This window comes from Ambystoma mexicanum, chromosome 11 (assembly GCF_040938575.1).
Source record: "Ambystoma mexicanum isolate Mex_15411 chromosome 11, UKY_AmexF1_1, whole genome shotgun sequence".
NCBI classification, from domain to species: domain Eukaryota; kingdom Metazoa; phylum Chordata; class Amphibia; order Caudata; family Ambystomatidae; genus Ambystoma; species Ambystoma mexicanum.
The window spans coordinates 1,096,132,411-1,096,157,225 of NC_090934.1; the positions used below are offsets into that span (position 1 = coordinate 1,096,132,411).

The 24,815-nt window shown below is 45.4% G+C and overlaps 1 protein-coding gene across 6 annotated transcripts in view; it reads right to left on the reverse strand.

The window, feature by feature from the left end:
- Positions 1-8,842: 8,842 nt before the first annotated feature.
- Positions 8,843-24,815, reverse strand: part of RNF111 (ring finger protein 111) — a 768,201-nt gene continuing 752,228 nt past the window's right edge. For 5 of the 6 annotated variants that reach the window (XM_069624380.1, XM_069624379.1, XM_069624377.1 and 2 more), the window contains 2 exons: positions 22,015-22,151; positions 8,843-9,945 (listed from right to left, as the gene is read on the reverse strand). In XM_069624380.1, coding sequence (XP_069480481.1) covers positions 9,828-9,945; positions 22,015-22,151 — 255 coding nt within the window. In that variant the 3' untranslated portion in view covers positions 8,843-9,827. The remainder of the gene's footprint in view (positions 9,946-22,014; positions 22,152-24,815) is intronic. The other variant, XM_069624378.1, reaches the window with a different exon arrangement.

The following is a 24,815-nucleotide window of genomic DNA, read 5'->3' on the forward strand; positions in this document are numbered from 1 at the left end:
GTAATTAAATATCTTCTTATTAGGGTGGATGATATAGAAGAGGAAAAGGAGCCTAGGTATATGTCCCAGTGGAATAGGATTAGGACTGAATTGGATAAGAAACTGCTATCTAATATAAGAGTGGATGATTCAGGGGCAGAAGAATGGAGGATGGCTAAGGTGGAGAAACTATTAAAAGATTATAAAAAAATAAAAGAGAAAGCTCTTAGTCATCAATCCTCTGTTTCGCCACCAGCGCAGGCCCTTGTAAGTGAACAAACAGACATGGACAAGTTACTATTAATGCCAATGAGAGAGTGCCAACCCACCATAGAGGCAGCCACTGGTAACATGATGCGCACCTATGTGTATGTCCCTTTATCCCGAATTGAATTAATGCATATCACCAAGTCCATCCCCGACCCCCGTATAGACCCGGCAGGATTCTACAAGGAAGTAGGAAAGTTATTCAGACCAGGGTTATTTACCGTAGAGGATGTAGATAACATATTGTTAGCCATTGTCCCAGAAGAAATATGGACCCCCTTTCGTGCCAAAGACAATGAAACAAAATGGAAAGATGTAATGGATGCGAGCAAAAATAGAAAACTGCATGAGGAATATCCTGAACCCCTAAGGGGGCATGGCATGGCAGTCCTGAGGGCTCTAGAAAAGGTGTTACCCCCATTTGATGTGAATGTGGAGAAACTGTCCGCTGTGATACAGGGTGCAAGTGAGGAGGTAGCACAGTACTTTCTGCGTTATGAAGCAGCATTCAAAGCGCACAGTGGGCTAGAGATAGGGTCTGAAACGGGCCAACGGTACTTTGCCACAAACTTTGTAGAGGGGCTCCACGGGCCAATTCAGGAGAACATTAGGAGGGCAGAAAGTACATGGATGACTAGGAACCCCCGGGATCTCCTCGAAATGGCTAGGTATTACGAAAGAGGGGAAAGAGTGAAGGGACAACAAAAGGCACGACAAGAGAAGGATTTAAAAACCAAAGTGTTGATGCAACAGTTGCATCAAGGGCCCCAAGGCAGGTATAACTACAATTATAACGGCCCGTCACAGGGCTATAGTAGCAACATGATAGGGGGCCAAGGGACAGTAAGAGGTACAGTGCAAGGAGGTGCGCTATATGGGAGGAGGGATGGGCTACCCCAAGATGTATGTGCCTTCTACAAGAGACCTGGACACTGGAAATCCCAGTGTCCCCAGAGTGGTGGGAGAGGAAGGGGCGTACGGCCCCCTTCACAGACAACATTTGCCCCAGGAAATAGGACTGGTGGGTACGGCAACCAAGACAATAGAATGTTTAAACCCCCTCAACCCAATGCCTTTGACAGACAAGCAAGAGGGGATGTTCCCTGGCCGGCCCCGCCTCCCCCCAATCTACTGTATCAGCCACGACAAACGACACAAGTGCAAGGTGTATGCCAGGGTGAAGAATGTGGAGAAGGGGTATACTATAACGATGATTTTCAGGATAACACAAGCGATATGTCCTGAGGATGCCGGAATGAGATAGCGGGAGTGGTGCAGGTTCCTATAGACCAAAGGGGGCCTTATGCCTCTATTAGGATCGGCCCCCACCGAAACTTGAGATGTCTGGTAGACACGGGAGCTGGAAACAGTTCCGTGAATATCAGAGCCGTCCCCGCTGTCCCATTATCGGATAAAAGCAAGGTATCAGTTGGATTTGGGAGAAATCCAATAAAGACTCCTGTAAGTGAAATAGTAGAAGCGGAACTTCATGGGGTAAAATGGGAGAATGGGTGGCTATTGACCAATCACTGCCCAGAAAACTTGTTAGGTATTGATGCATTAAAAACGCTAGGGGCCACAATATATTGCTCCCCCCAGGGAGTGAGAATGACCATAAGCAAACCTATGAGTATGATAGGAGTAATGCAAACCCTGCCCCCGGAACTCCAAGACATCCCGAATGAACTATGGGCCACTCATGGGAATGATGTAGGAGTGTTGGATGTTTCCCCAGTAGTAATCAAACTAAAGCCTGGTGCCAGGTTGCCCAGGATAAAACAATATCGCATATCACACGAGGGAGAGCAGGCACTATATCAAATAGTACAGGACATGATACGATTAGGGGTGGTAGAGCCAACAAATGATAGCCCTTGTAACTCTCCGATCCTTCCAGTACACAAGAAAGGTGATGAAGCGGTACCCTATCGTTTCATTATTGATTTGAGGGAGATAAACAAAATAGTAGAACCCAGATATCCAGTTGTCCCTAATATTTCAAGTGTACTCACTTTAATTCCCAAAACAGCGAAATGGTTTACGGTAATTGATTTGAAAAATGCCTTCTTCAGCATTCCTATTGCCGAAGAAAGCAGGTACCTGTTTAGTTTCACTCTTCGAGATAGACAGTATCGATTTACTAGAGCCCCGCAGGGATATACAGAAAGTCCCGCCATATTCAGCCAAGCACTAAAAACACAGATGGATAACCTAGCCCTACCCGCTAACACTGCTCTGATACAATATGTTGATGATTTGCTATTATGTGCAGCCACCGAAGAGGAATGCCATTATGTGACCAGATTGGTGCTAATGCACTTAGCAGAGAATAAGCACAAGGTAGCCCTAGCCAAAATGCAGTATGTAAAACAAAAGGTCCATTATTTAGGCTTTGAGCTGTCCGAAGAGGGGCGAACCCTGTCTACTGATCGCATTGCTTTGATACAGTCCATAAAAGGTCCAGACACGGCAAAGGGTCTCCGAAGGGTAATTGGTGTTTTATCCTACTGTAGGCACTGGATTCCTGAATTCTCTGTATTGATCCAGCCCATGCTAAAAGCCTTAAAAGAAGTACAAGAAAACGGCCCATTAGAATGGACACCTGAGATGGAAAAAGCCCTGACAGCTATGAAAGATGTTCTATGCCACGCACCGGCCTTAGGCACACCTGATTATACTAAGAGATTTTGCCTTTTTGTTGATGAACAGGAAGGTTGCGCTGTGTCAGTCTTGACACAGGAACAAGGGGGTAAACAGAGACCATGTGCATATTTTTCTAGCACTCTGGACTCAGTAGCTCGAGGCCTACCCCCATGCATGAGAGCAGTAGCTGCAGCAGCGACAGCCCTAAAACAAAGTGCAGGTATCATCCTAGGGAGTGAAGTAACAGTAAAGGTTCCACATACGGTAGATGTTCTTCTGAATAGAGTGCATACACAGCATTTGACTACAGCTAGACTCACACAGTATGAGATGATCCTGTTTGCCAGTAATGTAAAAATTGAACGGTGTAACACTTTGAATCCAGCGACACTGCTTCCTTTGCCCATCTCACCTGATGACATTAGGCATGATTGTGTGATCCAAATGGAAGAACACACTAAGGGTAGAGCAGACCTGCAAGACACCCCGCTGGTTGATAATGAGGGTATATTATTCTGTGATGGTTCCTGTTTCAAATTGCCAAATGGGGAGACAACAGCAGGGTATGCAGTAACTACAGGGGAACGGTTGATTGAGAGTGGGAAAGTGTGTGAAAAATCGGCCCAGGCAGCAGAATTAATTGCGCTAACGAGAGCATTAGTGTTAAGCAGCGGTATGAAAGTGACAATTTATACTGATTCAGCCTACGCTCATGGGGTGGTTTCCAGTTTTGGTAAACTCTGGGGAGAGCGTGGGTTTTTAACCTCCCAAGGTGATACTATTAAACATGCCTGATTGATTGCTGAATTATTGCAAGCCCTTACGCTGCCCAAAATGGTGGCCGTAGTGAAGTGCTCAGCGCATAAAAAAACACTGGATTATGTCACGCAGGGAAATTCTTTGGCTGACCAGATGGCTAAACTAGCTGCCACAAGGGACACTCGGTGGGAAGCCCGACAGCTCATAGTGGGGAGGGATGTGACTATGGAAGGGACGAAGGAGCGCGTAAAGGAAATCCAAGCAGATGCAACCATTGAAGAAAGACTATCTTGGCACAAGGATGATCAATATGAGGAGACGGTAGATGGGCTATGGGCACATACCAAAACGAACACCTGGGTACTACCTGACGCATACTTACCTGTGATAGTGAGCGTGGCTCATGGTCCAACCCACGTTAACGCAAGAACTATGGAAGAAGTTTTAAGTACTGTGTGGTACAACAAAAGATTGGGAATGTATTGTCGCCAATGGGCAAAACAATGTGAAATATGTGTTTTATATAATGTGGGGAAAGGTGTACCGCCCCGGCGGGCCACAGTAAGTTACCCACCTGCCCTTTTGAGGTGGTGTATATGGACTTTATACAGCTGGAGCCTGTAAATAAACATTCCTACTGTTTGGTGATGAAATGTGGGTTCTCAGGATGGGTGGAAGCATATCCCCTGCGGGACAATAGTGCCACCTCCACAGCACAATGCATATTGAAACACTGGGTGCCCTTGTATACGGTCCCCAGATATCTATGGTCTGACAATGGGACTCATTTTACTGGTGAAGTAGTACGCAAAGTTTGCAAGGCCCTTGGTATTGATCAACGTTTCCACGCAGTTTTTCATCCTCAATCAGCTGGGATTATAGAGGGCACAAATAAGGTACTGAAGAACAAACTGGCAAAGGCTTGTGCTGAAACGGGACTGAAATGGCCGGATGCATTGCCTATTGCATTATTGAGTATGCGTACTATGCCTAAGCGTACACATGGTTTATCTCCTTTCGAAATTGTTATGGGGCGCCCACCAAGTATTGGGACCCCCATATCACCTAAGAGATTGTCTGAGCAAGCATGGCCTGCATTACAACAGTACTGTATTGGGTTAACTAATAGACTGATTTCTATTAATGCACAGGTGAACGCAGTAGCTCCATCTCCTCTGATAGGAGAAGGTCACGACGTGCAGCCCGGTGACTGGGTTGTTATAAAAGCCTTCGATCGCACCAGCGGACTGCAACCCAGATGGAGGGGCCCGTTTCAGGTGCTCCTCGCAACACAAACTGCGGTAAAAGTTGATGGCAAACCGCACTGGTACCACGTGAATCACGTCAAGAAGACGCTTCCATTACTGATTCCTCCGGAAAAGGGAACCAACCAACCCCAGGTTGCAACAGTACTGCCAGACGCCATTAGTAGGTGTGCCCATCGTCTCCGATCCCGTGACGTGTATGTGCCAAGCAACGTGTAAGGACACTGTTTTGAACTTTGATCATTAGGGAGATGAACATTTGGACTCTCTTGTTGGTTTTAGCAGAATTGTGCCTTACTGAAGACGACGGGCTTGTAGCCTGAAGGGCCTTCAGCGTTCCCCTCCTGGGACAGGCACTACGAGACGTGGGACAGATCGGAGGAAGGTTTTCAGTGAGACCTACCACTATTAGAGTAATAAGGACACTGGTGCTTTAAATAGGGGATATTGCTATATCGCTAGGTTGCAACTGATATACGCTGTATACTGAGCCATATACTGAACTATGTCTACACCCGTGTATGCTGGTTTAGTCCCTGAACGGATAAGTGTATGCTCCTCAAACACAGAAGGTAAGAGGAAAGAAATGCCTAAATTGATGCTCAAGTGTGAGCAAAGGGTGGATTGAAGGTACGCATACATATGTAATGTTGTGCTCACACTTGGAGTTTGTACTAATCACCATATGTGTTAAAAGAATGTACCCTTTGTTAAAAGAAGAGGCCTTCTCTTTATACAGCGGCATTTAAGACCTGCTGACCTGGCAAGAACTTGTTTTTAACAGAAGAATTGTGTTTGGTCACTGTACGTCGAAGCATGCTGAGCCTGCTAAAACTATCTGCAGATTACGGGTGGGGAAGGAATGAGTAAGCACAGCCTCGTGTACAGAGATAAGGACACAGAGGGGCACGAGAGAGAGTGAATAACAGATAACAGGAAACCACAATAGCAGATGTTGAACTGTTGACCGTTGATGCAAAGTCATGACTGGGAGGAACCGCCTTGTGGTGGACATAATCTATGTGCAGCAATGTATGACAATGTAAAACAGATAGGTATAAAAGGACCACGATGTGCAGGGCAAAGGGCGGCACTTTGACGACTTGCTTTGCGAGATGGTTGAACTTGTGGCCCATTCGCGAATGCTTGTGTGTTAATAAAGCAATGATTACTCAACTCTATTCTGTTTGAGTTTTTATAGGGTCCCTTTTGTACTGATTATGGTGACGGCGAGAAATCGCACCCACAGACAGGAACACAGGCGGCACACACAGAGACTGAGTCAACTAACAGAGACAACCCACCAACACCTTCGCCCACCCTTAATTTAATTACCACCAGGTACCACATTGGTGTGGAATTACCGAGACACTGGCAATCTCCCCCACTACCTGAGAGGTTGTCATTGGCAAGCCCACTAGAGTATAAATGGAGGATAAGAGGAACTATCAGAGAGCATTTTAGAGGCGGGGGCTAGAGGAGTATGGAACCTGCATGCCAGTCAGACCCAGATCAGGACAGAGCTGCAACAGGGGAGACTACGCAAGCCGAGCACTCCAATTCAGGATAGGGACGCAAACTAACCAACCCTACTAACAATTTCCCTTTTCTGCATACACCTCTCAAACTCCAAACCAAACACAACCAAAACCTATAGCACAACAAACCGCACAAACTTCACTACATGGCAACAACAAAACATAAACACACATAGCCTTGCACAACAGTACACGATGACTACCGGCCGCAAACGCCCCAGGCCCAGCCAACGGACCCACCGGGCTGAGGCCGCCAACAGCACATCACTGCTCCCTTGCACTTTTCCCGCTTTCTCCCACTAACCCATCCTCCCCTCCTCTTTCAGAGCCGCCAGAGCGCCAAGGGACCACTACGGTGGTGATATTGCACGGTACAAATGTCCTTTAACATTAACATTTCTTTGTGGAAAGGTCCTTCGAGTTTTTCTCTGCGCGCCAAACCAGGTTTGGTATCTTTGTTCATTCGTCCTTTGGCGGGCTTCAGGAGTGAAACCTGCTTATGGCTCCAGTGTCTGAGGTAGGCAGGAAGTGAGAGAGGTGCCTGAAACTCCATGTGCTTAGTCTCCTAGGAGACCCAAATGCACTGTGGTGAATGGCTGGCTGACTATCGGGCAAGGACAGCCACCCTGCTGGGTGATTGACAGCTAGGCTGGAATGAATGGGAGGAAACTGAATAAAAGGTGAGTGTTTTGGCTTGGAAGGCAGAGTTGACCACTGGACGAAGGTACCGAAAAACAGCTTGAAGAGGAGGCCTGCTGCAACTCCTGGACCGTTGGTTTGCCCGGTGAAACCCAGCTGCAGCGACTACTTGCCAAGTTCGCATCGACGGGCCCTGCAAGGACGACTTCTCCCTTTGAGTTGGTGGGACCAATCAACTCCCAGGTAAGCCGCCTGGACACCAATCTCAGAGCTGGTTGAATTTCCTCAGAGTTGCTGCAGGAAACCTTAGAGCCAGGGAGAGGGACACCAGATTGTGTGCGTTGCTTGGAAGCTGGCCTAAAGCTTTTGGAAGATCCTCCGGACGGCCACAAAGCAGGACTGACCAAGCCTGACCCCCCCCTCAGTCGAGTTCGGGACCTCAAATGTGAGAAAGTCGACCTTGACAGCCAGAAACTGTTTATTGCTATTTGCTGTACCGCAAGGAGCTGAAACGCGAAACAGCCACTGAAAGTAAAGTTTGCCGGTTTCCAGTTTTGACAGTGCCAGTGTAGTCCCCCGACATCCTCCCTTTTGTCCCCATGACTGAGGCCCAGGAACAGTGAGACCTACAGAGCTGCACAGGAATAGAAGTCTTCAGCTGCATCTTTTCTTCTTTACCAAGGTACTGTAAACAAGTCTAAGAGAACTTACCTCTTACTGTAGAAGTGCTTGCAACTTCCACAAATCACATGTCTAATTAGCTTGTGGCCCTACATTTGATTCTTCTTTTCTTCAAAGACTCAAAAGAACTTGTGCAAAGACTTTTGCATTGCCTACCAGAAGTGCTTTATCCTATCCAAGACTTTTGCCCATTGCCTTTGGCTAGCCTATTGAATTGAATGACTCTTCTAGTGGACTCAAAGTATTTGCCCTGCTTATGACTATTTGTAATTTCTTCTGTTCTAATAACCTTTGCCTTTTACCAACTTTTTAAGAGTGTTCTGAATGCCAACAGTAAGATATTAATGTCCCCAGGACCATTGTTACTGAAGTCACCTGTGGATGTAGGTTGTGTCTGTTGGCCATCCCAAAAGGGTCTTGTCCGATTCAGAAACTCAGAGTGTACAGTATTGAAGTATGTGTGTTACTATTCTATTCTTCCCTTCTGAAGAAGGCTTTGTAACTGACTGATAAATTGTTTATGCAAGAAACCATGAGTGTAAGAGTTTATTTGAATACCTGTAACTGTGAATCTTTGTGTAACTCCACTACAGCTCACATTTCCCCTCTTGAGATAAGCCTGGCTGCTCAACACGCTACCAAACCTGTGTAGTACAAGTTTATACCAAAGGCACGGTTGCCTATACCTGTAGTCATAGTTGCTTGTAGTTTTCACAGAGGGTACTGCATTCAAACTTTGCCTAACAAGGTTTGATTAAAAAATGTCTTACGCAAGCTACCTTTTAAAATTGCACCAAATGCTGTGCTGGTGGAGTTAATCTGCGCAAATAAAGTTGATGGTGTGTCCACCATAAGGAAAACTACCTATCAGATTGTAATAAGCAGCTTGCAAACAATCAAACTGGCAGTTGTCCTATTCTGTGCAAACAAGCTTCATGCCTTTCTGTTTAAAGACATACACAGTTGTACATCAGCAACTTTAACTGGACTTTGTCCAACAGATGATTATAGCTTAAAATGCAGATATTTCTAGCTCGTCAGTTTATTACTGGAAATAAAACAAGACACATGTGGATTTTAGCTAGGTTTATTAAATTAAAAACTAATAAAAATCCCTTTGGAAAGAGACTGCGGGTCCTTTATACATTCCATGAATGCATGGATACCTGCCATCAGAACTGCATTTCTAACCTGTAATCTTATATTTTCTGTTTTCGATGTAAGCAGATTGCTCATTTATCTGCGACCCAGCTAGTTGATAAACAATTAGTGTTTGTTAGAGCCGTTTCACAGTAGCAAAAGTTGAATTGATCTATAATGTAAGAAAATGATAATACAAGTAGTGAACAGCAGTCTTCACCTTTAATGTTGACATTCAAATATATGTGCATTGTGCTAAAATAAATTGTAAACGCTTTTGAGACTTGATCGGATCTGAAAGCTCAGGAGAGCAGTATGCATTCTGTTACAGAACTACAAACATGTACATCTGTTCCCTGTATTAAAACAACTGTTGGATTTAAAATTGATATTTCAATTATACAGCAGCCAGTCTTTTCCTGTGCAAGGAATGTCTTGATACACAATATCTTAATTTCTAGGTGATCTTTGTACATTAAAAACTAGAATACATGAATGAGATTAAATTAAACAATTCATGGTTAGTAACGGATGAAATCATATTCCCAAGAAGCCTGATACTATGAAAAGAATGTCTACTTACTATTAGAAAAGCTAGTCTTGCCTGCAAGTTTAAGGGGCACAAAGCCCATAATATGTGCAAAGAAACGCATACACGTAAGCATGCCAAAAACACAATTACAGCAAAACTGAAGAAAAATGAAAAATCTAAAATAAAAAAAGCTTTATAAATACATTAAAACTTGACTGTATACAAACGGTAGGTCTATAGCATTAGATGTGCTATGCAGCAGAGCCAGCACTCAAAATTCAATGCTTCCAAATCTGCGCAGGTAAGTCATGCCATCTTTGGTTGACTGCAGTACCAGGAGGAGCGGGTGGGGCTTGAGGGATGTAAGAGTTCTGAAAAATGATGTCAACTTTCCGTGGCTAGCTGAGCCTCAATGTCCACTCTGCAAATGGGGCACTTCTTATTTGTAATCAACCACTGATCGACGCACACTTGGTGAAATAGGTGCATACATGGCAGACGCCTGTCATTACAAAATAAACAAAAACAAGTCAGCATTGAAATTCACTTTCTCTGGAAACAGGCTAGATAAGGCGTCTCATTACAATACAAAACAAAGACAGGATTGTTTCCATCACATAGTGATCGTAATGAAACGGGAAGCTCAATTCACTGCACTTCGATGCTGTGTTTGGAAGTTATTAAGGTTAGGAAGGAGGTTTATCTTGATTTACAAGGCAAACAGGCTGACCCATTATCAATGCATTTTTAAGTTTAGGTATCCACCATAGATTCATGAACTCTGAATATTTCCCCACAGACAACCCCAAAGGCGGAATTTGTGAATAGTCTAATCATTTGTATTGATCTAAGAACCTTGTGTCATTTTAAGCAGAGATTACATACAAAGTAATCAGTAACAAAGAGCATAGGAAGCTATAGGGTAAAGTGGCATTTAAACGGAGAACTTTGTTAGACTGCATGACATACTGGGTGGTGAATGTGTAAGAGCAGGAGCAAAATCCAGGGACGTGGAAGGAAGACATTACAGTATTCATAACAACTAGATGCATTCAGCGAGATAGGTTGTTAATACCATGGACTTATTTAGAGTTGTGTAGCAGGAATTTTAAGATTGCGATTTTGCATACTGCCATCCAGGTCAGCCAGGCTATCGCCTGGCTGACCTCTTTCCTTCCTGATCGACCCTCCCAGATAACACTTGGGTCCTTTCTATCCGCTCTCTACCTGTGGTGTTCCCCAGGGGTCTAACCTCTCGCCCTGGCTTTTCAACCAATACCTGGCAACTCTCGCCTGAAGCATTTCCATTATCTGCTCAAACGTCCAGTGCTATGCTGATGACACCCAACTCATTTTCAGGCTTCCTTCAGCCACCTCCTCACCTTCCCTCATCTCGGATTGCCTAACCACAATTCAAAATTGGTGTGCTGCCAACGAGCTTGGTCTTAATGCCAACAAAACTGAGATCCTACTCATTGGTATACCCTCACCATCCTTTCCACGCACTCTCTGGCCGGCCTCCCTTGGCCGCCCTCCTACCGCTACCTGCGGGGCTAAGAATCTCGGGTCATCTTTGACTCCACACTTTCCTTCTCCACACACATCTCTGACATCTCTAAAAAGTCAAACTTCTTACTAAACCTCCTTAGAGGTAATCTTCCTTTCCTCTCCTTCCCCCAGAAGCTCAATGTCTCCCAAGATGTGGTTCTCTCCAGGTTGGACTACTATAACAGCCTCTTTCTAAAAACTACCTGCCTCCACTCTTCGCCCTTTACAACTAATCCAGAACAGGACTGCAAGACTTGTCCTTGGCCTCAAGCCCTAGGATCGTATCTCTCCAGCTCTGAAATCCCTTCATTTTCTCCCAGTTATGTTATGTTATTTTGCATTTATATAGCGCCTTATATACCATTGGTATGGTCTGAAGGCGCTGGTAGCTTGAACGCCCTTGGGAACCGAAGTTCAGGTCAGTAGAGAGAGTAGAGAGTCAAGGTGCATGTGAGCACCGGGTATGTGTGTAGCTGGTGCGGTATTCATGTAATAGCTGCTTTTTAGCGGTAGGTGTGGTGGTTGAGAGATCAGTAGTATGTGATAGTTCTGGCAGGGTTTATCCAGACCGAATGTGGCTGCGTTAGGCCTGAGGAGAACGCCTGGCTGGGGGTGTGTAACCAGCAGTGTTTACTTAGAATGATGTGGCGTGAGCGGCGGATGCTGGTATGAGAACAGTTATACCGAATGGTGTCATAGTATCTCTGTGTTCTAGTTGAGTGGTGGTGTAAAGAAGAGAATAAGCGTGGTGGTGAGATATGATGGGTTATATGCTCTTTCAAACATTCCCTGCATTCCAAACCATACTATGTACGTCACGCACCATGCATTCATTTGTTTTGCTCACTTACACGCTCTACGCACTCGTCCGTTTTATGTCCTCACACGCACTATGCATTCACCGCCTCTACGCACTCATCCCCTCCACACTGAGAGGCTATTGGGCATACTTCTAAAAGCACTTTTCACAGAGAGGCTATTGGGAACACTTCTTACTGCACTTTCCACAGAGGCTATTGGGCACACTTCTAAATTCGACTTTTAAATGATATATGATATGATATGATATGGCCTATACACAAGTGTTTCAAGGCGCGCCGAGGCAGGGAGGGGGGAACAAGGGGAAGACAGACAACGATCCTACTAGGCCAGGTGTCATTCAGACCGCGCAAGTGCAGGGGTAGGGGGAGGGAAAAAGTGCAAGGGGGAGGGGGGGAGAGTGCAGTACAAATAAGTAGAATAGAAATAAAATAATAAATAAATAGGGCCAGCTGGTGGCAAGTGCAAGGTAAGTGCAGACAAGTGCTGGGGGGGTGGCTGTAGGGATACAGAGACAGTCCCGCAGTGCAGGGGTTGCCAGGGAGGCAGTGCAAGTTAAGAGTGACTGGGCCCAGGACCAAGGTCGGTGAGAGTGGCCCAGTTGCAGAATCAGTGCAGTTTAGGTGAAGAATTTAGCAGGGGAGAGGGGGAGAGAAAGCAGAAGTGAAGAGTAAGGTTTTGAGGTGCTTCCGGAACCGGAGATGGTTCTCCTCAAGTTTCAGGGAGGCAGGAAGGCTGTTCCAGAGGGAGGCCCCTGCCGCGGAGAGAGATCTACCCCCAGCTCGTTGCTTCGAGAAGCGGCTGACCCTGAGGGAGTTGGAGACGGATGAGCGTAGGGCTCGGGAAGGAAGATATTTAGGAAGAGAGAGTTGAAGGTATTTAGGCCTCAGGCCCCAGAAGGCCTTGTGGACAATGCAGAGGGTTTTGAACTTAATCCTCGCAGCCACTGGGAGCCAGTGTAGAGATTTCAGTCCTGGAGAGATACGGTCCCTGGGCTTGAGGCCAAGGACAAGTCTCGCAGTTCTGTTCTGGATGAGTTGCAGAGGGCGGAGAGTGGAGGCAGGCAGATTATGATAGAGGCTGTTACAGTAGTCCAGCTTTGAGAGAACCAGGGCTCGGGAGACAGTGAGCTTCTGGGGGAAGGAGAGGAAGGGAAGAATACCTCTGAGGAGGTGTAGCTGGTAATGTGACTTCTTAGAGACGTCAGATATATGAGGAGAGAAGGAGAGTGTGGAGTCGAAGATGACCCCGAGGTTTTTTGCCTTGCAGGTAGGAGCAGGAAGAGGGCCAAGAGAGGCCGGCCAGAGAGCTGCAGGGAAGGAGGGAGTGGGTGTGCCGATGAGTAGGATCTCAGTCTTACTAGCATTAAGGCAGAGGTCATTGGCAGCACACCATTCCTGGATAGCAGACAGACAGTCAGAGATGAGGGAGGGAGAGGAGGAGGCCGAGGGTAGCCTGAAAATGAGCTGGGTATCGTCCGCATAGCACTGAAAGTTGGGGCAGAGGGCGGCGATGCGGTGGGCAAGGAGTGCCAGATACTGGTTGAACAGCCAGGGAGAGAGATTAGATCCCTGGGGAACGCCACAGGTGGAGAAAAAGATGTCAGAGAGGAAGGACCCAAGTTGGACCTGGGAGGGTCGATTGGAAAGGAAAGAGGTCAGCCACGCCAGAGCCTGACCAGCGATACCCAGGTTATCACGGAGACGGTTGAGCAGGATGGCATGGTTGACAGTGTCAAAGGCAGAAGAGAGATCGAGCAGAATGAGAGAACACAGAGTGTTGGAGTCTAGGTTCAAGAGCAGGTCCTCACGGATGTTCAGGAGAGGAGTTTCCGTGCTTCTGGCCGCTCTGAAGCCAGATTGATGGTCATGGAGACTATCAACAGCTTCAGCATGGAGGTTAAGCTGGGAGATGGCCAGTTTCTCCAGGAGCTTGCCCAGGAAGGGAGTGATGGAGATTGGGCGATAGTTAGCCGGACAGGAGGGGTCGGCAGAGGGTTTCTTAAGGAGAGGGTGCACAAGGGAGTGCTTGAGGGGGGATGGGAAGACTCCAGAGGCGAAGGAGTGGTTGCAAAAGTCAGCCAGGGCAGGAGCCAGGGAGTCGATGTGGTCCTTGATAGTTTGAGGAACAGGGGTGAATCTGTTTAGACGAGACTTTCATAGATCGGACTTGTCTGGAAACCTCGTCAGCAGAAAAAAGGGGAAAGGCAGAGAAGGAGGGAGGAGGGGTGGCTACAGAAGGGCCAGAGGAAGAGCAGGGAAGAGAGGGGGGGGGGGGAGGTGATAGGAGGAGAGTGAGGACAGGATGTCCTGAGTTTTGGAGATGAAGTGGGAGGCCAGTGCAGTGCAGAGGGCCTGGGAGGGGACAGGAGAGGTAGAGACTGCAGCAGGGTTGGCAAGCTCCTTGCAGATTTTAAAGAGTTCAGCTGAGTTGTTAGATGCCGCAGAGATGCGGGCTTAGATAAGGGCTCTCTTCTTGGTGAGAACAGAGAGACGGTATTGCCTTTGGAGCAGGCGGCAGGCCAGTTTGTCAGAGGATGAACATGAAGCACGCCATTTCCTCTCTGCCACCCTGCACTTGCGTTTTAGGGTGACGAGATCCAAATCATACCAGGAGTTACATTTGGCTTTGGGCTTCAGGCGGATTTTCATGACAGGGGCAAGGATATCAAGAGTATCAGATATAGCAGAGTGGAGCAAGGAGAGGGCTGTGTCAGGGTGGGAGTCAGCCGAAGGGGGAGGGGGGGGGCGAGAAGGTGGCAGCGAAAGCCGTAACTGACACGCGCTTCATGGGTCGGATGACCGAGAAGGTGGGTGGCAATGATGAGGGTGGCTTTGCCTGTGGGGTAGGGAGGGTGAGGTGGGAGAATAGGAGAAAGTGATCACTCCAGGAGAGAGGAGTGGAGAGAGGGACAGAGAGGGGAAGGTCAGAAGAGATCAGAGCATCAAGAGTGTGCCCTGCAGAATGAGTAGGCCCAGGCGGGAGAATAGAGAGAGAGAGAGAGAGTCGCAGAGGTCACGAAAGAGTCCAGTGGGGGGACAGGAGGCATCTAGGTGGATGTTGAAGTCCCCAAGAAAGAGGAGTTGAGTGGTAGAGGACAGGAGTGAGGAGGAGAGGTCAGCCCACTCAGAGAGGAAGGAGGAAATTTGACCAGGTGGCCGATACAGTAGCCACGGTAAGGGAATGGCTAGGAGAGAGAGAGAGTCGGCAGACAAGACATTGAAAAGAGGAGTAGGTCTGCGTAGGAGTGACAGTGGCAGGAATCCACTCAGGGAAGATAAGGGCATCACCCCCCCTGCACGGTTGGGCCTGGGCACAGAGAGGATCTTGTAACCTTTGGGTAGGAGTGTGTCAAAGCTCGTGACAGAGCTGGCTGTGAACCATGTCTCAGTGAGACCGAGGACGTCAAGGTCCAGTTCCTCAAGAAGGCGACCGATATCGGAGGAATGCTTGATGGCAGAGCGAGAGTTAAGAGTGGCAAAGTGGAGAAGGTTGCCATCCTTGAAGGACTTCCGGGGAGGGGTACAGATCAGAGGTACGCCCTGCGGAGGTGTAGAAGAAGGAGGTGAAGAGGGAGTGCGAGAGGGGGCAGGGAGGGAGGGTAGAGGCAAGGTAGCCGAAGACACGGGGGGACGGCAGGGGGGGGGAAAGGAAGTTAATGAGGCGAGGGAAGCGTCTATCAAAGAGGTGAAGGTTGGCCTGAGGGCCTTGGACCAACACAGTCCCATTAGCGTAGACATTAATGATGGCCTTAGAGGAGCGGAAGGGGGCCAAGAGTGAGTGCACTCAAATGCACTTCTAAATTCAACTTTCACAGAGAGGCTATTGGGCACACTTCTAAATGCACTTCACACAGAGAAGCTATTGGGCATACTTTTAAATTCAACTTATAAATGCACTTCAGAATTCAACTGAGAGGCAATTTGGCATACTTCTAAATTCGACTTCTAAATGCACTTCAGAATTCAGCTTCCACCTAGAAGCTATTGGGCACTTCTAGATTCAACTTTTCACAGAGGGGGGTATTGGGCACACTTCTAAATACAACTTTCCATGAGCGGCTATTGGGTACGCTTCTAAATACAACTTTCCATGAGCGGCTATTGGGCACACTTCTAAATACAATTTTCACAGGAGGCTATTAGAGATTCCATCTAATTGGGCCACATGCTAACAATCACATTTCTGCCTAGATTCGGCGCAGGCTAAACTTGAGAAATTCCATCTAAGTGTGGCACATGCTAACAATCACATTTCTGAGATTCCTTCTAAGTGTGGCATATGCTAACAATCACATTTCTGCCTAGATTCGGTGCAGAAAAACTTGAGAGATTCCATCTAAAAGGGCATATGCTAAAAAATCACATTTCTGAGATTCCTTCCAAGTGTGGCATATGCTAACAATCACATTTCTGAGATTCCTTCTAAGTGTGGCATATGTTAATGTTAAAGGACATTTATACCGCGTACTATCATCATCGAAGTGGTCCCCTGGCGGCTCTGAAAAGGGGACCTTTTCTATCTAAGTGGATGCAAGGATTAAAATAAAAACCCTCTGCATTGCATGTCCACTAGGATTTCTGGGGCTTGGTTCCGAAATACCTTCAACTATCCCTCAGTAAATACCTGCATTCTCAAGCCCTTCGCTCCTCTACTTCCAATTCCCTCAAGGTCTGTCTTTTTTCAAAGAAACGAGCTGGGGGCAGATCTCAGTCTTCGGCCTCCCTTTGGAACCGCCTTCCAATCACCCTGAAACGAGGAGAACCATCTCCGGTTCCGGATGCATTTCAAGACCCTCCTCTTCACTTCTGCCTTTGCCCCTCTTCTCCCCTGCTGATATGTTTCTCTCTCTCTCTGCAACATGCACCTGGCCACCCTCTGTCCTTCGGGCCCAGAACATGCTCACCCTGCCTCCTTCCTGCACTGCCTCTGGCCCACCCTCAGCACTGGGATCTGTACCCATACTGTCCCTCACTCTTCCTCTGCACTTGTCAGATATACCCTATCTGACTACTCATACACTTGCCTGGCTGCACTACCATTCTCACTGCATTTATTTTATTCCCATTATTTATTCGGTTCTCCCCTCTATTCCGCACTTTCCACTTCTCCCCCTCCGGTTTCTTAATGTCACTGGGCCTAGTAAGATCTATTTTTTTGTTCTCCCCGCTTCCCCTCGCTTGGTCGCGCTCTGAAACACTTGTGTATGAGCGCGATATAAATAAAATACATCAGAATGGTTGTGATCGGTAGCGATGGGGAGAGGTTCTGGGTAGGTTAAAAACGGTGCATGTCCCAAAGCTAAAGACATTGAAGAGAGCAAAACAGAGGGTTAGAGCCGGAAGGCGGGCCACGCAATAGTCCAGTTTGCTGAGTGGAGAGAAGAGTTTTAGTTTGGCGATGTGGGTGGATTTTTCTAATGCTTAGTTTGTCTGCAGTGGCCATAATGAACTGGTAGTTTCAAATTGCAGGCAAAAAGAAACCAATGGTTGTGAGCCATGCACGAGCAGGTGAGGTGTTCGTGGAACAGGTGAGGTGTGCGTGGGGAAAAGGAGGAGATTGCAGTTAGAGGCAGGGAGAAAGATAACTTCTATCTTCAAAACGTTTAGCACGAGGCAGTGTTGGGTAAGATTTTCATATCCATGATAAATCTTTCTGATCTGTGTCAACCCAGACACTTTTTGCTTTGACTATTCTACTGTGTACCTAGGTGATGGGGGAATCTTTTTCCCCCCCATCACCTAGTCTTTTACTCTTTATTGGGGGACCTTTTTATGTCTCTCCATAGTGTATAATTGGCGTTATAGTTTCCTATAACCTTTGGGTTTAGGCTGGGTTGCCTCTTTGGGCTCCCCTGTTAATTTCTCTTTGATGTACTTGAGTGAATTACTGTTCCCAAATAGTAAAGAGGGATGCTCATCCCCTTTACATTTTGTATAAGTGAGCCAGCCACCCCCACATTATGTGGAGTGCTGGGGGTATACAATGTATTCCCCTTCTTACTTACTTGTATCGTTTGTTACAATTGCAAGTTTACATGAATGGCTGGTTGCAGTGGTTTTACCCTTATGACTTAGTAATTTTTAGTCGCAGGCTAATTCAGCATCGGTAATGCATAGAATTGCACTATCCTGGTAACCTCTTCGATAATGGTTTTTTTTTAGATTACTGCAACTATTTAGGACAGCCCAAGCTTGGTCATCAAGGCCACGATTAACTTCTTCCCCTGCTCTACTTGTCCTCCAATGGCTTCCGGTGGGGGAGAAAAATGGAGTTCACGCATCGAGCTCGCCATAATGTGGGGCCTCACTATTTAAGAAAAAAACTGGCAAAGTATTATCCCGCTAGAAGCTTACGATCAGAATCACAAATTTTGTTGAAAATTCCTAAATTTCATTGCAAGCTTCTGGGGTCCCTGGATCCTAACACTAAAGTGAACTACTTACTTGTTTGAACCGTCTTCCATAGGATCTCTGACTTTCTGCAACTGAACTCCCATTTCACCCTGCCTACAGCTGGCACCTAGATCACTATGGTCCCTCTACTGCCTCAGAGAACTCATGCAATAGACTAGGGAAGGACTGGATAAGAAAATTATTCTACCTTGAAAAGTATAACAAGTGTTTAAAAGTTACTTGTGAAAGAGTTGGTTGGTAACTGCCCCTCAGAGTGAGCAGTTACAAAAGTTCTTTCTTACCTTGAATGTGTTCTGCCATTCTGAAAAGTACATGTAAGGTTATTTTATTCGCCTGTGAATTGGTTATGCCTCTTTTCTGTTGGCTTTGTTTACCAACTGGGTCTTGCTTCCTCCGACCTGCTGTATAGCCTGTCTAGAATAAGTCTCCCCTTGGGTTTTACTTACCTTGAATAGCTGTGTGCTATAAGTCTACTGTAAATTTTGCTTACCTTGGTCTGCCTTATGCCATCCTAAACTAAGTTAGAGCGATATTGCTTACCTTAGTCTGGGTTCCGCTGAACTGAACTGTAATAGTATGATACACCCTTAGGTTTGACCTGCCCAGAATAGCTTTGTGCCATTCGTGAAAAGTGTCCTGTAGGTTAAGCTGACCTTGGTTTGCCTAGTGCAATCCTAAACTAAGTTAGAGAGTTATTGCTTACCTTAGTCTGTCATCCACTGATCTGAAAAGCAACTAATTGTATATTACACCATAAGGTCTTACTCACCTGTTATAACCGTTATCCTCAATATAGGTTTATACTATTAAATTAATTTGTATTCCACTATTCAGAAAAGTATCCTAGTAACAGGGTTGGTTTACTATGTGATTTCTAAACGGCAATGTCACTGCATGACTGACAGGGTCTACTACCCTCGACTTACTGTAAAGTAACGGATGGTTTTACTCCACATGAATAGGTGTGTCGTATGCTAAATGTGTTTGTTAAGGTCCGACTTCCCTAGAAATCCTGCTAGTTTTCTGAACATTGTCTATGCTTTGGTCTGTGTACTTTAAAGGACTGTGTTGTGTTTTTATGATTGTGGTTATATATAATGTGATAGTACTTATTTTCCCAAGATTCCTCTTGGCCTACTTGTATTTAAATAAACCCTTTATTTTTACAATACATAATGTTTGTGTCTCTTTGGACCATATGTATGGTACAACAATGGTGTCCGCTCATTTGGTTGAAAAAAAAGATCGAATGACCATTTGGTCGAAACCAAATGGTCGAAGAAAAATGGTCGATTTTTTTTTAAATTTATTTATATATTTTGTTTTGTTAAAAAAAAATGTAATATATAAAAAGGAGGGTTGGGGGCACCCCCCCCCCCAAAAAAAATAAAATGTAAAAAAAAAAAAAGAAATTCGACCATTTGGATTTCGACCATTTGGTTGTCGACCAAATGACTGGTAGCCTGGTACAATTTCTTTGTACCAAGCAACAGCCCTCTCTACCTCGTAAGATACGCCTGGCGGCTCGGTGTACACTGCCATTTACTCAGGTCGTACAGCCTTATAGTAAGAGTGGAGTTTTGTACTGCCTCAGTTGTATGGTTTTACTAAGCCCTTAATTGGACTTCAGAAAAACAGTCATAATAGGCAGCACAGAGCAATCCAGTGGCAGATGGAGCTTAAGCATTTGGTTATGAGTTCAGAGTTCAGAGGAGAAGTAGAAATTAGTATCATCACGAAGGTGATAGTTAAAGCCAACAGCAGAAATTGATTTGCAGAGGAAGGAGGTGAAGAACAGTGCAACTCCCTCCCAACAGCTACTAGAGCCGAACCCTCTTTTTGGGTGTTCAGATCTAAAGTAAATGAATGGCTCCTCAGGCCTCACCTGAACCAAGGATATTGTGCCGACAGTGTAGTGACCTTGTCCATTCTCTTTTGTTGTCCACTGCGTTATTTATTACTCCTTTTACTATTTGTGTCTAATGTATATTCTTGACCTGCCCGTACTGGCTACTCCGTTTCAGGCTCTAATCGCTCCGATCACTATGTACTTCGAACTGTAACTTAAATGTTACATCCCTTGCTTTGCTGATTGTTGCCAATATCACCCGGACCACATGTAACCTGGTCCTAAGAACTATTTAATACGCTGCTTTTGTAACTAACAATTTCTTATGCTCAAGCGCCCAAATACCTCAGGGTTAGGCGTGCTCTATAATAAACTAAACAGTGAGTTTAGCACTGATCCATGAACATCTATGGGATGGGTGTTGGGGACGGTGTGCTGAAGTCACATGAGATGGCAAAGTAGCAGTCAGAGACAGTAGGACATAGCCGACTGCTGTCCATGAAGACAAGGAGGGAAAGAGTTTGATGGAGGGGGACATGATCTGCAGTGTCAAAGGCGGAGAGGCCTGGAATGGTGAAAGAAAGTGAGAGTGGTGGGCAGTAGTAAGTCAGTGATGTGGCTCAGTGCAGTTTTGGTGGAGTTTTTGGACAGTAATTCAAAGTATGCGGGATGGTGGCGTGGGGTAATGCAGTATATTCAGATTATGTGGTTGAAGACAGCGCTCCAAGAAAGAAGAGAAAAAGGAGTCCCTATCCATAACAAATTATATTGAAATAAAGCACAACAAGCTCTACCAAGAAGGTTTGTCCAATTTTAGGCCTTGAGGGCCAGATCCATGCCAGATTTGCAAAGTAGCCCACAAAAATATCCTTGAGATAAATCTGCATACTACGATTCTAAATTCATGCAAATTTGTTCTCATGAATATTGAGGGATATCATGAAAACCAGTCTGGTTTCTGCCCATTGAAGCCTGGTGTTGGACAACCCTGCTAACAAGCATGTTCAAGTACTGAACAGTTCTAGGGCAATATGGCAAAGGCACCAGACAAATTACATATGCAACTGAGTAAAAGGGACTGGGAATAGTTCAATAGATTGCGAAGGTGAGTTGCGGTGATGCTGAAGACGGAATATGGATGTCTAAACTTTACTCATGAATGGAAGCAGCTGTTACCAAAAGGGCTGTAAGCATCTCTAGTAAACAGGTTCTTAATCTCCAGATAATTGCTAAAAAGACCCCCTCCTCCCTACCCCCCAGCCCATATGAAGAGTGGCTTTTAGTCAGCAACACATTAAATGTTTCTCTATTGGCTGCTTTTATGCAATGGTGGTGCTGTTTGCACAAAATATTCCTCCTTATAAATTGAAAGGTACAGAAATGTTGGTTTTAGGAACCTTTATGATTTTTAAGAAACTCTAAAATGTAATTTTGTTTGGCTGAAAACAAGAAGTGGCTGAGTCAGAACTGGTCTTTACTTATGCCAATGACTGAAATGCCCCCTTGGAAATGTGAATATTCTGAAATGTAGGTGGTGAGAAAACGAATGCACAACCTTTAACTATCCATTGGAGTAAAAAAAAAAAAAAAAAAAAAAAAAAAAGCAAGCTTTAAAACAAGAAATATTCACTGGATTTATGAGGATCCAAAGCAAACTATTGCTGGGTGTGAAATGTACAACCCCATTGGCACAAAGAATAAGCAACATAGTAGTGATGGAAATACAAATTACACAAACATGCTAGAGCAAAATGATGTGCACAGAGATTCTGTGAAATAAGTGTTTTAGGTATGAGGTAGTGATTTGTGTTTGCGCCATTTTTGACAATATTTAAGACCAGTTTCTCCTAATATAAATCTCTTAGCGAGGCCAAACTGTGGATAGCAAATTTTATTTTGGCTATATTTGTTATCTGTATTACAACTAAAATAATGTTACCTGACATCTTCGCCTTCCTCTAATATAGAGAGGCAAATAGTACATTTTTCCTCTGTGTCTTCTTCTAATTCTAATTCTTCTTCTTCCTCCTCTTGTTTGCAGTGCAATTTCCTCTGTGAGAACCAATCAGTTGATACCTTATTAGTAGGGATGACATTAACAAACTTGGTCAAAAAGGGGGTTCATGCAAAAGTAAACCTTGTCATTTTTACATTCAAATTGTATTGCCCGAAACACTACAATCCTGGTGCGAAATGACTGTACAGGCTGATAATCCACATTAAACTATATGGACTCCTTCACAATTCAAACCAGTTAATGCCCCTGCAGAGTGTCTTTTAAATGACACCACAATTACGTTTTCATCCATTCCCCTTATTACAAATATACATTTAGTCAGACATCTGATAAAAAAACAGATCATACCTACTTGCAATAATGTAACCCAGAGCTCAGACGAGTGCAAAGAAAGTTACTTACCTGTAAAAATGGCTCTCAAGCATTGGTATATTTCATAGAGTCACATGTTTTGAGTATTCCCAACTGTCAGGCTGGGATCCTTCTGCATATTAAAGCAGTTCCTATTGTGAAAATAAGAAAACTATTACTCATTTTTGGCCGTGTGCACCTCAGCCAGCCAATCAGCAATTCCTCACCTCCAGCCCTGTAGGCAATTTTTTAATTCTTGTGACAAAGGGACAGTGTCTGATATAGACCCCCATGGGGGGTTGGTGGGCGGGTCGCAAGTGAATGTAAGAAAGATACCAATGCTGTAAAAATGAAAAAATACCTTCATGGTGTTTCAGGTTCTTGTTAGGCAAGATTATATGCAGTAACCTGTGGGAAACTGCACCAGCCTTGTCCTCTTGGCCATAGTTAACATAATCTTTGGTATAAGCATGTACTACACAAGTTGGTAGAGTGAGTGAGCAGTCAGGCTCATCTCAAGAGGGATCAATGTGAGCTGTAAGGTTGTAACAGTTTTACAATGACAGTTATTCAAATAAACAGTTATACACAAGGTTTCTCGATTAAACAATTATTAATTTATTTAACAGTCAGTTGAATAAGCCTTCTTTAGAAGGGGTGAAAACATGTAACTTTAAAGCACAAGTTACTTACCAACTGTAACGTTCTTTCGACTGGATGTTCCTCCCACGTATTCCTCATCTTATGATAACTCGTCTCCAGCTTCGCTGCTTCGGAAAAAGATTTTCTCTCGGCAGAGGGCGCTGTGCTCGAGGTCGTGGCGTCGCTTGTCCCTCGACGGACTCCGTACTGAGTCGACGTCACCGATGGTATAAATTGCTCGAGCCGCGCCCGTTGCTTCAGTCGGTTTGTTAGATGAAACATATAGGAGGAACACCCAGGCGTGCCCCATAACTGATGCACTCATCGTGAGAGGAAAGTGTAAGAAAACGTAAACTGTACTGTGGGGTAGGATGGGAGGGTCGATGAGGAATACGTGGGAGGAACATCCAGTCGAAAGAACGTTACAGTTGGTAAGTAACTTGTTCTTCAAATGGATTGTGCCCTCCCACGTATTCCTCATCTTATGATAGACTCCCATAGCAGTGACAATTTTGGAGGCGGGAGTACTAGTTTTAGTTTTCGTGAACAGAATGTCATGAACTTCAGATCACGCCCCTTTTGGACCTCCTGGTCCTTGTCTCAACGGGGCTTACATTCCGTACTACTTCCAACATTGCCGTCAAGAGCTGAAGCCCTTGCTCGCTCCATGCGCTGAACACGGCGTGATCTATTTATAGACCACGCCTTCCGCGGCTCCGCGCATCTCAATGCTTTTGCAGAGTAGCCTCAGACGTGTGTTCGTAGCTTGCGGTGTTGTTTCCTTTGTCCCAGTACTATTACCCGCTCCTGGCCCTTCCCCCTTCCTGATTCCGAGCATTACTAGCTCTCCCAAGACTCCCGGATTCCTGGACTCCGCGTTCCCGTAACTAAACGCAACCTGGAACCAGACGAGACTCGAGCAGCACTGTTCAAGACCAGGAGCGTTCGCAAGAAGGCAACGATCGAAGACACCGGTAAACATCAGACCCAGGTCAGAAGGGGGGGAGGGGGGACTCCTTGACACAGAATGCAGAACTGCCTTGGAAAATAATCCCTCATTGGAGGAGGCAGTATCCAAGCAGTAATGCTTGACAAAAGTATGCATTGTTTTCCAAGTTGCAGCTGCACAAATATCTGCTGCCGGGACTCCCCTCTTTAGAGCCGCAGAAGTAGCCATTCCCCTTGTAGAATGGGCACGAAGCCCATCTGGTGGGTCTTTTCCCGCTAATCTGTAGCATTCAATTATGGCTAAGATGATCCAGCGGGATATGGTCTGTTTTGTTACAGATAAGCCTAGTTTATGACCAGTATAACCCACAAATAGTTGATCATCTTGTCTCAATTTAGACATCCTTGAGATGTAAAAACTAAGAGCCCTCTTGGGATCTAGTCTGTGCAGTCTCTCCTCTTTCTTGCCCAAATGAGGAGGAGGACAAAAAGTTGGTAGTACTATTTTTTGTGACAAATGGAAGTCCGAAACTACCTTTGCTAAGAATGAAGGTTTAACTTTAAGGACTACCTTCTCCTTATAGAAAATAGTACATGGTGGTCTGCATGAGAGAGCCTGAAGTTCACTAACCCTGCGGGCTGATGATAGGGCCACAAGGACAGTTTTTAGTGTTAAAAGCCTCAATGGACATGAGTGCAAAGGCTCAAAAGGTATGCAAGTCAAGAATTTTAATACTAAATTTAAGTCCCAAGTTGGGACATGAAAAGGTATTGGAGGGTAT